The sequence below is a fragment of the Vipera ursinii genome, assembly GCF_947247035.1.
Source record: "Vipera ursinii genome assembly, chromosome: W".
Taxonomy (NCBI): Eukaryota; Metazoa; Chordata; class Lepidosauria; order Squamata; family Viperidae; genus Vipera; species Vipera ursinii.
The window spans coordinates 35,500,718-35,513,969 of record NC_139522.1 but is presented as its reverse complement, the minus strand read 5'-3'; the positions used below and the strand labels follow the sequence as shown (position 1 = coordinate 35,513,969).

The following is a 13,252-nucleotide window of genomic DNA, read 5'->3' as shown; positions in this document are numbered from 1 at the left end:
GTCCGATGCTGTAAAGATTTTTTCTCCATAGGAACCTGGAATGTAAGATCCATGAATCAAGGAAAACTGGACGTGGTCAAACAAGAGATGACAAGACTGAACATTGACATCTTAGGTATCAGCGAACTAAAATGGACAGGAATGGGTGAATTTAATTCAGATGACCATCAGGTATACTACTGCGGGCAAGAATCCTTCAGAAGAAATGGAGTAGCCTTCATAGTCAATAAAAGAGTAGGAAAAGCAATACTGGGATACAATCCTCAAAATGACAGAATGATCTCAGTTCGAATCCAAGGGAAACCATTCAATATCACAGTAGTCCAAGTCTATGCCCCAACCACCAGTGCTGAAGAGGATGAAATTGACCAGTTCTATGAAGCACTACAGCACCTTATAGAACTAACACCAAAAAATGATGTTCTTATCATCATGGGGGATTGGAATGCTAAAGTAGGAAGCCAAAAGATAACTGGAATAACAGGCAAGTTTGGCCTTGGAGTGCAAAATGAAGCAGGGCACAGGCTGATAGAATTCTGTCAAGAGAATACGATGGTCATAGCAAACACTCTTTTCCAACAACCCAAGAGACGGCTCTACACATGGACATCACCAGATGGTCAACACAGAAATCAGATTGACTATATGCTCTGCAGCCAAAGATGGAGAAGCTCTATACAGTCAGTAAAAACAAGACCAGGAGCTGACTGTGGCTCAGACCATGAGCTTCTCCTTGCAAAGTTTAGGCTTAAACTGAAGAAAGTAGGGAAAAGCACTAGGCCAGTCAGGTATGAATTAAATCATATCCCTGTTGAATATACAGTAGAGGTGACAAATAGATTTAAGGAATTAGATCTGATAGACAGAGTGCCTGAAGAACTATGGACAGAGGTTCGTGACATTGTACAACAGGTAGCAACCAAAACCATCCCAAAGAAAAAGAAATGCAAGAAAGCAAAATGGCTGTCTAAGGAAGCTTTGCAAATAGCTGAGGAAAGGAGGGAAGCGAAAGGCAAGGGAGAAAAAGAAAGATACACCCAATTGAATGCAGAATTCCAGAGAATAGCTAGAAGAGATAAGAATGCCTTCTTAAATGAACAGTGCAAAGAAATAGAAGAAAACAATAGAATAGGGAGGACCAGAGATCTTTTCAAGAAAATTGGAGAAATGAAGGGAACGTTTAATGCAAAAATGGGCATGATAAAGGACCAAAATGGCAGGGACCTAACAGAGGCAGAAGAGATTAAGAAGAGGTGGCAAAATTACACAGAAGAACTATACAAGAATGAGCTTAACGTCCCTGATAATCACAATGAGGTGGTCACTGACCTCGAGCCAGACATCCTAGAATGTGAAGTGAAGTGGGCCTTAGAAAAGCTGAGCAACAACAAAGCTAGTGGAGGTGACAGTATTCCAGCTGAGCTATTCAAAATCTTAAAAGACAATGCAGTAAAAGTGCTACACTCAATTTGCCAGCAAATTTGGAAAACTCAACAGTGGCCACAGGATTGGAAAAGATCAGTTTACATTCCAATTCCTAAGAAAGGCAGTGCCAAAGAATGTTCAAACTATCGCACCATTGCACTCATTTCTCATGCTAGTAAAGTCATGCTTAAAATCCTACAAGCTAGACTTCAGCAGTATGTGGATCGAGAACTACCAGAAGTGCAGGCAGGATTTCGAAGAGGCAGAGGAACTAGAGATCAAATTGCCAACATACGCTGGATCATGGAGAAAGCTAGGGAGTTACAGAAAAACATCTACTTCTGCTTCATTGACTATGCTAAAGCCTTTGATTGTGTGGATCATAACAAACTGTGGCAAGTTCTTAAAGAGATGGGAGTACCAGACCATCTTATTGGTCTCTTGAGAAACCTATATGCGGGTCAAGAAGCAACAGTGAGAACTGGACACGGAACCACTGATTGGTTCAAAATTGGGAAAGGAGTCCGGCAAGGCTGTATACTGTCGCCCTGCCTATTTAACTTATATGCAGAGCACATCATGAGAAAGGCAGGGCTAGATGAATCAAAAGTTGGAATTAAGATTGCCGGAAGAAATATCAACAACCTAAGATACGCAGATGATACCACTCTAATGGCAGAAAGTGAAGAAGAACTAAAGAGCCTCTTGTTGCAGGTGAAGAAGGAGAGTGCAAAACTTGGGTTGAAACTTAACATTAAGAAAACCAAGATCATGGCATCTGGCCCTCTCAATTCCTGGCAAATAGATGGGGAAGAAATGGAGGTAGTGACAGATTTTATTTTCCTGGGCTCCAAGATCACTGCAGATGGGGACTGTAGCCAAGAAATTAAAAGACGCTTGCTCCTGGGGAGGAAAGCCATGGCAAATCTAGACAGCACACTAAAAAGCAGAGACATCACCCTGTCAACAAAAGTGCGTATAGTCAAGGCTATGGTCTTTCCAGTTGCAATGTATGGTAGTGAAAGTTGGACCATAAGAAAGGCTGAGCGCCAAAGAATTGAGGCCTTTGAACTGTGGTGCTGGAGAAGACTCCTGCGAGTCCCTTGGACTGCAAGGCGATCAAACCAGTCAGTCCTAGAGGAGATCAATCCTGACTGCTCTTTAGAAGGCCAGATCCTGAAGCTAAAACTCAAGTACTTTGGCCACCTAATGAGAAGGAAGGACTCCCTGGAGAAGAGCCTAATGCTGGGGAAGATCGAGGGCAATAGAAGAAGGGGACGACAGAGAATGAGGTGGCTGGATGGAGTCACTGAAGCAGTAGGCGTGAGCTTAAATGGACTCCAGAAGATGGTAGAGGACAGGAAGGCCTGGAGGAATGTTGTCCATAGGGTCGCGATGGGTCGGACACGACTTCGCAGCTAACAACAACAACAAACTGCTCCTGTTTAAGATTTTTAAATAAGTGTTTAATTTTGTTTTTAATTCTTTTGTTGAAGTAAAAATGAACCAAGGGGTGCTTAATTATTTCTTCTACAATGTTAATATTCCTTTCATTAAACTCTTAAATCATGTATTTTAAATAAAATCTTTACCTCGTGCATCAATAAATTAATTTCCATTTGGGAGCACTCCAAAAGTTTCCTTTTGAGTGCATTTAAAACTTACATGTCCACCCCCTCCCTCCATAGAAGTGTGAATGGGAGCTAAACTGTCTTTCAAAACTATGTATAGTACATTTACTTTTATCAAGGAACTGGAACTGCTGGTGGTTCTATAATATATATTTCTATTACTTACTGTTTGGAATGGTTAATAAAGTACTAGAATTCAGTATTTGCTAAACTCTACTTGATTTGTTTAAGCACTGAAATTTTGTCATGTCTGTTTTTCCAAGGACAGAGAAATAATTCTTCAGTTCCAAAGTGCTACTTATTCCTGGATATTAGATGCAATTTGGGGACAGCCCTGGAATTAGCATAATTTTTCACTGGTTTCAACCAAGAGTAATTTGTGGGGTAGATAAAAGCACAAGGAAACATTCCTCCATTACATCTTTTGAAATGATAGGTAGCCAGTTTTAGATTTGGTAGAAATTCAGTTGCTGAAGATCTCCTTCATAAGAGGAGGAATTGTTGTGCTTATTGGCTATTTAGTACCCTTTCAGTTTATTCCTCTGTTTTTGGAGCCTTTAGGACCAAGCATCTTTTTAAAAATAAGAATGAATGAAATGACAGTTCTGTTATTGACTTGTTTTCTATTGTACCATGACAGCTAGCACTTGATATGTGGAGGAGATTAATGATTGAGCCCTTACAGGCTGTCCTCATTCGAATGTTGCTCCGTGAAATTAAAAAGTGAGTGCCTTTCTTTTTTAAAAAATGTGTATTACAAAGAATAGCTTGTCCAAATGCATATGCATTTACTGTACTTCTATGACCATTGTGTTAGAAGAAAGTCCCTAGGTTGGAATCCAGGTGGGGCCATCTAAAGCAGGGCTTTTCAACCTTTTCACCCATTGTACCACTTTTAGGATATGGCAATATCCGAGTACCATGTCGCCTAGCAAGGTGTCAAAAACCTGATGACCCAAAAAAATAAAGGAAAAAAGTGATAAAGTACAGGTAGTCCTTGACTTACAACAGTTCACTTAGTGACTGTTCGAAGTTACAACAGCACTGAAAAATGTGACTTATGACCATTTTTCACACTTATCACTGCTGCAGCATCCCCAGGGTCTTGTGATTTACATTCAGATCCTCGGCAACTGATTCATATTTATGATGGTCACAGTGTCCCAGGGTCACGTGATCCCCTTGTGTGACCTTCTGACAAGCGAAGTCCATGGAGGAAGCCAGATTCACTTAACAACCATGTTACTAATTTAACAACTGCAGTAATTCACTTAACAAATGTGGCAAAAAAGTCATAAAATGGGACAAAACTCATTTAACAAATTTCTCACTTAGCAACATAAATTTTGGGCTGAATTGTGGTTGTAGGTTGAGGACTATCTGTACACCCACTTACCACACTTAAATTAGGAAACTTGTGCCTGTTTCTGTGACATTAATCTTTGCACTGTTCTATCCCCTTCTCTCCTTCTGGTTGACTCAAGCTGATAGGTGATTACAGGGGCTTTGGAGGGTGTGTGTGTGGCTTCTGCACTTGAAGTGGGGGCATGGGGGGCATGTTGGGGTGCTAGTTGGCTATCCCCCAAAGATTCCCTAACTTTAAAACAGCTCTTGGGTGGCAACAGTTACCCAGCACGAGGGGCTCAGGAGAAAGAGATGCCGGCAACTTCCAAAAATGAGCGGCTCAGAGGCAGCTACAAGCAGGGGAGGCAGGGAGGGGGGGGGCAAAGAAAGGAAATCAAACCTGATTGACAGGGAGCATAGTAACTGTGCCCCTACTCTGCAGAGGGCAGATCTCCATTATCCCCGGCACGGCAGGGTTCTTCCTGCCCCACCGTTGCAGACAAAGGGAGGCTCCAATGAGAAGGAGGAGGAAGAGGGTTTAAGCAAGTTTAGCAACCGGAGTGGGGATCCCCCCCAAAAAAGTGCTTCATGGGTAAACACCTAGCACGACAGAAGTGACCAAAACCTGCTGCAACCACCCAGCAGACTGGGGGGGACGGGAATAAAAACCAAACAGCCCACCCCCCCTGCCAATTCTCAACAGAAATGCTCACGACAACGGAAACCTCGGACAGGGGGAAGGGCGCAGGCAGGCGGGCGTCTTGCTCGGCTCGTGGCTTGGGGGAGGAGGGGGCAGCTTCCCACCCTCCCAAACGCTACCCTCTCACGAAAGCAGGATGAAAACTCCAAAAAACAACCAGGAAAAATGGTTAAAACTGAAGACTGTCTCTTCTGAACAAGAAAAAAAAAGCTCACATCCGCATCCCCCTCTTGGGGATGCAGTGGGCGATTTTTATTTTTTGCCTCATTTTGCTCTTTTAAAAAGACCCCCCCAGCACCAGAAGCCACATGCCATCACTGTTTGCCTGCTGCGCCCCCCACAGACCAAAATCCCTTCTGTCCCTTCCTTTGAAACAAACAAACCCGCCCCCCAAATCCTCCCGTTCTTCCCTTCTGAATTACAATGAAAGAAAGCCAAGTTTTTTCCTTTGTGGTCTTTGCATATTTAAATTGTTAGAAGGTAGTGGGGAAGCAAACCATCTTGAGACACTCTTCTGTTTTAATCGTTTTCCTTTGTCGTTTTTTTGAGTTTTCATCCTGCTTTGGTAAGAGGGCAGTGTTTGGGAGGGTGAAGCTGACCCCTTTCTCCCCCCGCCCAAGCCACAGCCGAGGAAGACACCTGCCTGCCCACCTGGCTGCGCTCTTCCTCCTGCCCAAGGTTTTCATTGTTGTGAGCATTTCTGTTGAGGATTGGCAGTGTGTGTGTGGGGTGTGTGTGTTTGGTTTTTATTCCCCCCCCCCCCCCGTCTGCTGGGTGGATACAGCAGGTTTTGGTCACTTCTGTCGTGCTGGGAGGTTACCCACGAATGACGTTTGTTTTGCTAAGCTTGCTTCAATCCTCTTCCTCCACCTCCTCCTCACTGGAGCCCCCCTTTGTCTGCAACGGTGCAGCAGGAAGACACCTGTCAGGCTGGGAATGACAGGGATCTGCCCTCTGCAGAGTAGGGGCAGGGCTCCAGCTGAGCCCCGAAGAAGGGCCAATCAGCTGGAAAGTGGTGCTGATCCTGGCGCTTCCACTGAGCCCTGACAGCCCCGGAAAAGCACCAATCAGCTGGAGCCCGGCGCTGATCCTGGTGCTTTTGCTGAGCCCTGACAGCCCTGCAGCTCCAGCCGTCTCTCACTCAGGCTTGTGCGATGCTGCCGCCAGTTCAGCTCATTCCTCTCCCCCACTACCACTTCTCTAGGATGGTCACGTACCACCTGCCAGGTGCCAATGTACCACAGGTGGTACATGTACCACCGGTTGAAAAGCTGTGATCTAAAGAATACACAGGGTGAGTTGCTTGGAGCAGAGGCAGAGTTTATTTCAAAAGCATAATGTGCAGTAAATCAATTGAAGGTTGCAACAACTTACAGGTTTGAGATGGTTACCTTTATAGAGAAACATTTTCTTTGATCCTCCCAGGGATAGGACTTGCCCTCTCGGAATTATTGGAAACTGCAATTAGCTGGATAGCCAAAAGGAGGCACTTGGTGGTTAGGCACCCTGCTTAGCTTGTGGGGTTTTCCACTTATTTACTTTATTAACTGGCTTAACATTGCTGCTGGAGGTGGCAGTTACACAGAGGAAGGGATCATTTTTTATATACCTGAAAGGAATGTTTACTTGAATGGACTGTAACCTTTGACCAGTTTCATCCTCTATGTGCCCTGGTGTTGACCTTGCGTCCAGGTTTGGGGAATCTTGTATGTGTAAAGGATTTCCATATCCTGGGGGCATTTCTAATGGTTTTGATTAAGTTACCAGTGTCTACCAACTTCCTATCAGTTTCATTCAAAGTTTCAAACTTGGCATAAAGGCTCAAATGGTTCTTTGTTTTGTGACCTGGGGTTTCCTGGGGTCAGGCATGGCCAAGATTAGTGTGTGGTCTGGCTACAAGGTGTCATGGAGGCTTTTGCCTTCTAACAGTACAATCCCATAAATTCTAAGAATTGTATTTACTTATTTTAAACAGAAATTGTATGTGAGATGTGAGGCTGTTGGTCTATTTCAGTTGCAATTATTACAGCCACCTTTTTACTGCAAGTATTTACTAGTATGCCCAAATAAAGCAAGTGTTTTCCAGTATAAAAGAAAGAAAAGTATTCTCCTAGCAAATGGAGGATATTGGAGTGGTAAAATCCATTCTCAATCTGCTAGTTATTGTGAAACCTTGGGCTCCATCTTTTAGTGTTTTTCATAACTGTAGCATAGAACATTTAAATAATTATATTGCTAATATTTATTAATTTAAGAAAATTTATATGGCTGTACAACTCACTCTTGGTGATTCTGGGCAGCTTACAAATAGAGCTCTTATGATTTTAAAGTTATCTTCAGTTGGGCATTATGGAGTATTGTATAATACATTTTTTTTAAAAAAGGACTGACTCCAGATCTAGATTGCTTTTTGAAATTCTGAATGTGTTAGAGAACTGATCAGCAGTACAAGTTTCTGCTACTTTTGTCGGTCAGCCTTGTTCCAGAGTAAAGCTTTGATTGCCAGCAATGTAAAACTTTGCATATTCTATAGTTTATTAACAAATGTATAGAAAGGTCAAGTCTAGGCCATCGGATTATTGTTCTATTAATACCACTGAATTCAGTGAAAATGATTCCTGGTGGTTTACAACATTTGACTCTATGCTGACATTAATTTGCAATATCTCTTGTGGTATATAGAATTTGCCAGTGACATGCAATAGTCCTATGTTTTATTGATTTTGTAGGATGTTGGCATGTTTATTTATGGCCTGGGTTATATCCAATATTATTTATAAAATAAATAATGGCCCCAGTAATTTTAATATCACATTTCAGGCAGATGTCGGGCATTTTTTTAATGCCTACGTATTGAAGTATGGATGTGCACTTACTATTTTTTACTCTTATTCTCTTTACTCATATAAAATTGTTGTGTATTTCCTCTTACAATAATGGTTTACAGTAGCTTGTAAGAGTGTTTATAACAGCCTTGGTGTCTGGTCCTTTCTAATCTCTTGTGTTTGTTTTCTATTTTTGTTGTTGTTGGTGGTGGTGGTATAAACTGCTGTCGTATTCAGTGGTTTGTTGGTTTTGTTATGTTATCAGTGGGAATGGAAAAATTACATTTAAAGATTATAGTAGAAAGCAGCAACTGGCACTGTGCTTTGTGCTCTTCCACTCACAATATCCAAGAAAAGAAAACTATTCTTATGTAATCTGCCTTGGGTATCCTGAACACATCATTTTAGCTATATTTTGATAGCAAAGAAAAAAACCTAGATGTAGAGGAGACTCTCAGACACAGTTACTTCTTAATCTCCAAAGATGTTGATTGGTGGAAAACTTCAGACTTGCAGTGAGTTCAGAACTTAATGCTATCAGTTGTCAGAATTATGATCAAAAACTTGGCAACTTGGGTGAGTTTGAATTATGATTTCCTTTCTTAAAAGTATTTTATTGAAGTTTATTATAACATAAAAATTAAGGAAAAAGGGTTGTGCAAGATTTAGGGGGGAAAAAAGAAAAAGAAAAAACAAAAGGTTGATTTCTGACCATTTCCAATACAGTAAAATTGTCAAGGTTCCGACTAATGAAACCAAATAAATCAGAACTCCGAGGTTTGAAGTTTCCTCAAACCACATGTGTCAACCTCTGGCTGAAAAGCCCAACCAAAGCAAAACACCAGAGCCATTGCATTCCCTAATGTATACTTTATTGAGCAGATACAAACCGGCAGGGTTAAAGGAAAGCTAGTGTCAGGACCTACTTCAACTCACATCTTAAGAAAGCAGAACTCTTGGAGACAGTTTCTTCCAAGCAGGAACTTTTACTAAGATTAAGAGATAGCAGGCATAATAGACAGGATCTGAGGGATTCCCTTACAGATCGATATTTTTAAAGTGTCCCCAAGCAAACCTCACCCCACAGTTCATCCAAGCAGTTCCAGACCAGCCAATCTCCAGGTGGTAAGTCCATTGTGGGAAAGGAAAGATAACATCAATCCGGTTCTGTTTGCAGCACGATCATTCCACAGCTCTTCACACCTCCTTTGGAGAAATAAACCAGATCCCGGAGGTTTGTGTCTCTTCCCCCCACCCCTTTGCCTAGTTGCCCGGTAAGGGAGAAAAAGTTCAGAGAGATGCATATTATAGAAAGCAATTTGTTACATTATAATGGATAGCAGACATGAAGGCGAATAAACAAAAGGTTGCATTTAATGGAGGAAGTGAAAGCAATAAAGCCCGCATGCCTATCCCCTCTCCCCCTTGGGAATATGGCAGAATCCAGGGGAAGGTGAGATTTGGTTTTAGCTCAGAGGAGATAGTTAGAAATGAAATATAAATGGATTCTGACAGCTAGTTCTGAGGAAATGGCGGGAAGCAGTTAATTAAAAGGATGGAACTTTCCCTCCGCTCTCTGACAGGTTCAGGTCACATTGTCCAATACATCGTTCAGTAATCATTATAAGAAGAAACTCTTCAACAGCTCCAGCTCTCATAGTAATAAGGACACCTGTGGATTCAAAACTCTCCCCTCTCTCCCTCCTGCACTGTTGGCAAGTTAGAAGCATGTAGTGGTCCTAAAGACCATAGAGTAGAAGCTTGACACAGGGGTCAGATTTCAGTTCGGTTCTAAGTTTCTGAGTTAAGCTGCTGTTGGGGGCGGTGGATTGTTTTTGAACTTGGTATCTTGTGCTGACTTGACAGGCTTTTTGTGGTGAGGGGATGATAGCATTGACCACTTCCTCGCGATGGCTCTTGTTTTGTGGCATTCTTGACAAGGCATCAGCTAGGATGTTCTTCCCTCTAGGTATGTACTTTAGAGAGAAGTTAAAACAATTGAAATATTGCATCCATTGAATCTGCTTGGGGGATAACTTCTGAGGGGTTCTAAGTGCCTCAAGGTTCTTATGGTCAGTCCACACTTCAAATGGTATCTTACTCCCTTCTAGGAAATGGCACCAGGTTAGCAATGCCCATCACTCAGCAAATGCTTCGTTCTCCCATACAGCCTGTCGGTGACTTTCTTGGAGGTGTAAGTGCACGGTTGCAGCTCTCCCTTGTTGTTTTTCTGAAAAAGAACTGAACCCACTGCAACATCTCTAGCATCCACTTGAATGATGAACTGATCCTCAGGGTTAGGATGTTTGAGGACTGGTTCTCCTGCGAACAGTTTTTTGAGCTCTTCAAATGGTGCTTGGCATTCCATAGTCCAATTTAAAGGTTGATTGGGATGGGGTTTTGCCCCCCCTTTACCCATTTTCAAAAGTTCAGTAATCGGTACGGCTATTTTAGCAAAGGAGGGAATGAATTGCCGGTAAAAGTGAACCCCCAAAAGCTCTGTAGCTGTTTGCGAGTCTGAGGGAGTTGACATTCGAGAACGGCTTTGACCTTTCCTGGGTCCATCTCCACACCTTCGTTCGAGATTTGGTATCCTAGGAACTCACATTTAGATAGCTTGGCATAAAGGTTTGCTTTTAATAATTTTTGAGTACTTTGCAAACCAATCTGACACGTTCCTCCATTGTTTCTGTAAAGATGAGGATGTCGTCAGCGTAAACTAGGACTCCCTTGCATAGGTGGTCATGTAACACCTTATTTATCAGCTGCATAAACATGGCTGGAGCTCCCTGGAGCCCAAAGGGCATCACTTTGAATTGGAAACTCCTCAGCGGGCTATTAAAGGCAGTTTTCCATTCATCTCCCTCCTTAATTCTTACTCGGTAGTAAGCTTCCCACAGATCCAGCTTTAGTGAAAATCTTCCCTTTAGCTAGGTGAGCTAACATGTCCTTCATCAGTGGGAGTGGGTACATGTTTTCCATGCTGACAACGTTTAAGCCTTTGAAATCCATGCACAATCTCAGTGTCCTGTCTTTTTTCTCTGAATAACACAGGGGCAGCCATGGGTGATTTAGCTGGCTGGATGAAACCCCTACCCAGGTTTTTGTCAATGTACTCTCTTAGTTTGTTCATCTCTCTGGGGGTCATGGAATACATTTTTGGCTTAGGGAGTTTCGCTTCTGGCAGGAACTCTTATCACACAATCAGGTGAGGGGGGCGCACATCACATTCTTTCTCACTGAACACTTCGGCCAGATCTCGGTATTCCTTAGGAATGAGTTGGACCTCGGGCAACCGCTCAGTTGCAATTTTCAAAGGGTCAATCGGTCCATGTCCGGCTTCAATGGAGGTGGCTTCCCTTTCCTGACCATAGTATGTAGGAGGGAGAGGGCCCTATCCTAATCTCATGGTTCTCACCCCATTTTTCCACCATATGGTAGGTTGCCAATTATCAAGCCAAGCCAACCCCAGGATTACAGTTTTGGTCATTTTTGGGATTACCACAAACTGGATAATTTCCCAATGCTGTGCCATTTCTAGTCGTACTGGTTCGATGAGGTGTGTTGCAGGTGATCCTCCAATTAAAGACCCATCGACCTGTTCAAATTTCATGGCCAGGGGCAATTGTTTGGCTTGGATACCCAGTTTAAGCACTGTTTGGAGGTTGATTAGGCATCGGGTGCAGCCTGAATCTATCAGGACGTCTAATTCTGTTTGGATCCGTCTTAGGCACTTTACGTTTAGCGGAGATGGGGAAGGGAGGGATGGCTTGGCTTACAGTCAGATCGTTCTCGTTTTCGTTGTCACTGTCATAGGGGGTTTGTCAGGACCCACCTCAATCCACATCTTAGGAAATAAGAACTCTTGGATGCAAGTTTAGTCCAAAAGGAAAATGTTTACTAGGATGGAATCGATTGTGGGAATACAAGACGGAATCTAACAAAAGTTACATTTCAATCCTATATAAAGCATTCCCATTTCAGCCCCTCCCCTCATCCATTTGGTCAGGCTGTCATCAGTTGCTAGGTGTCAGGTCCTTCCATGAGAAAGGGAACTCTCCTTGGTTTTATGGTTATTGCTTTCCTTTTCAGTTGTAAATGAAGATACAATCCAGACCTGTCTGTCCCCCTCCTTCCCCCAGTTAAAACATCCCCTGTTGTTTGAAAATCGCTTTAGTAACCATCCTCCCCCCCCCCTGGAGAGATGGCAGAATCCCCAAAAATAGCACGTTGTTCTACCTATACAATTATGAAATGTGATATAAATGGATTCTGACATTCGGCTCTCCTTTCAGAAAAAAGATGAGTCCATCTGTGGGGAAAGAAAACATATAAATGTTAGCCTGGTTTGTTTGGATATTCTGTATTAATTGGAAAGGGTCCAATATATTTTGGTCCTAGTTTTTTACAGGGTTGGAGTGATTTCAGGTATTTTGTGGATAAATATACCATCTCTCCTACCCTAAATGGTGTGGGATCGGTTCTTTTTTTGTCTGCCTGTGTCTTGTATGCTTTTCTGGCATCTTCCAACGCTTTCCTAACGATTGGCCATGTATTTTGTAATTGAGCAATCCATTCCTTCAGATCAGGGATAACCGGTTCTTTTGGGGTTTGTTCTGGTATTGGGTTGAAACTCTGGCCTGTAGCTACTTGAAAAGGAGTGTAACCTGTGCTTGAGTGGACTGCATTATTATATGCTACTTCTGCAAAAGCCAGTAGGTCCGTCCAGTCGGACTGCTGAAAATTAATATAGCATCTCAGATATTGTTCAAGTATATTATTAAGTCTTTCAGAAGCTCCGTCTGTCTGAGGATGGTGACTAGATGACAGTCCTTGGGTGGTTCCTAAGAGGGATAAAAATTCTTTCCAAAATGCCGACGTAAATTGCACCCCTCTGTCAGATATGATGCGTTGTGGTACCCCGTGCAATCTGTAAATATGCTGTACAAAAAGTTTTGCTAATGCTTTTGCAGTTGGGATTTTTTGGCAAGGTATGAAGTGTACTTGCTTAGAGAACAGATCTGTGACAGTCCAGACTACGGTGTTTCCATTACTTTCTGGCAGTTCTACGATAAAATCCATGGCTATTTCTTTCCATGGGGCTGAGGGGTTTGCCACCGGTTGTAACAGACCTGGCGGTTTCCCTTGCAGTCTTTTGGCCATCGCGCAAATTTGACAGCTACCCACATAGCTTTCTATGTCCTTTTTCATAGATGGCCACCAAAATTGCCTTTTAGTTAAGTGTAAGGTTTTTACAAAGCCAAAGTGTCCTGCTGATTTTGTATCATGGCACAGTTGCATGAAATTGATTCTCTGTGTGGCAGGTA

At 42.7% G+C, this 13,252-nt stretch overlaps 1 protein-coding gene across 2 annotated transcripts in view; it reads left to right on the top strand.

The window, feature by feature from the left end:
* LOC310648259 (cullin-2-like) overlaps nucleotides 1–13,252 on the top strand; it is a 261,274-nt gene that overhangs the window by 79,714 nt on the left and 168,308 nt on the right. Inside the window, exon 2 of one of the 2 annotated variants that reach the window (XM_083376010.1) lies at nucleotides 3,697–3,779. The exons of the other annotated variant lie outside the window; for it this stretch is intronic. Within the exon in view, the coding sequence (XP_083232136.1) occupies nucleotides 3,697–3,779 (83 nt within the window). The remainder of the gene's footprint in view (nucleotides 1–3,696; nucleotides 3,780–13,252) is intronic. 2 annotated transcript variants of the gene reach the window in all.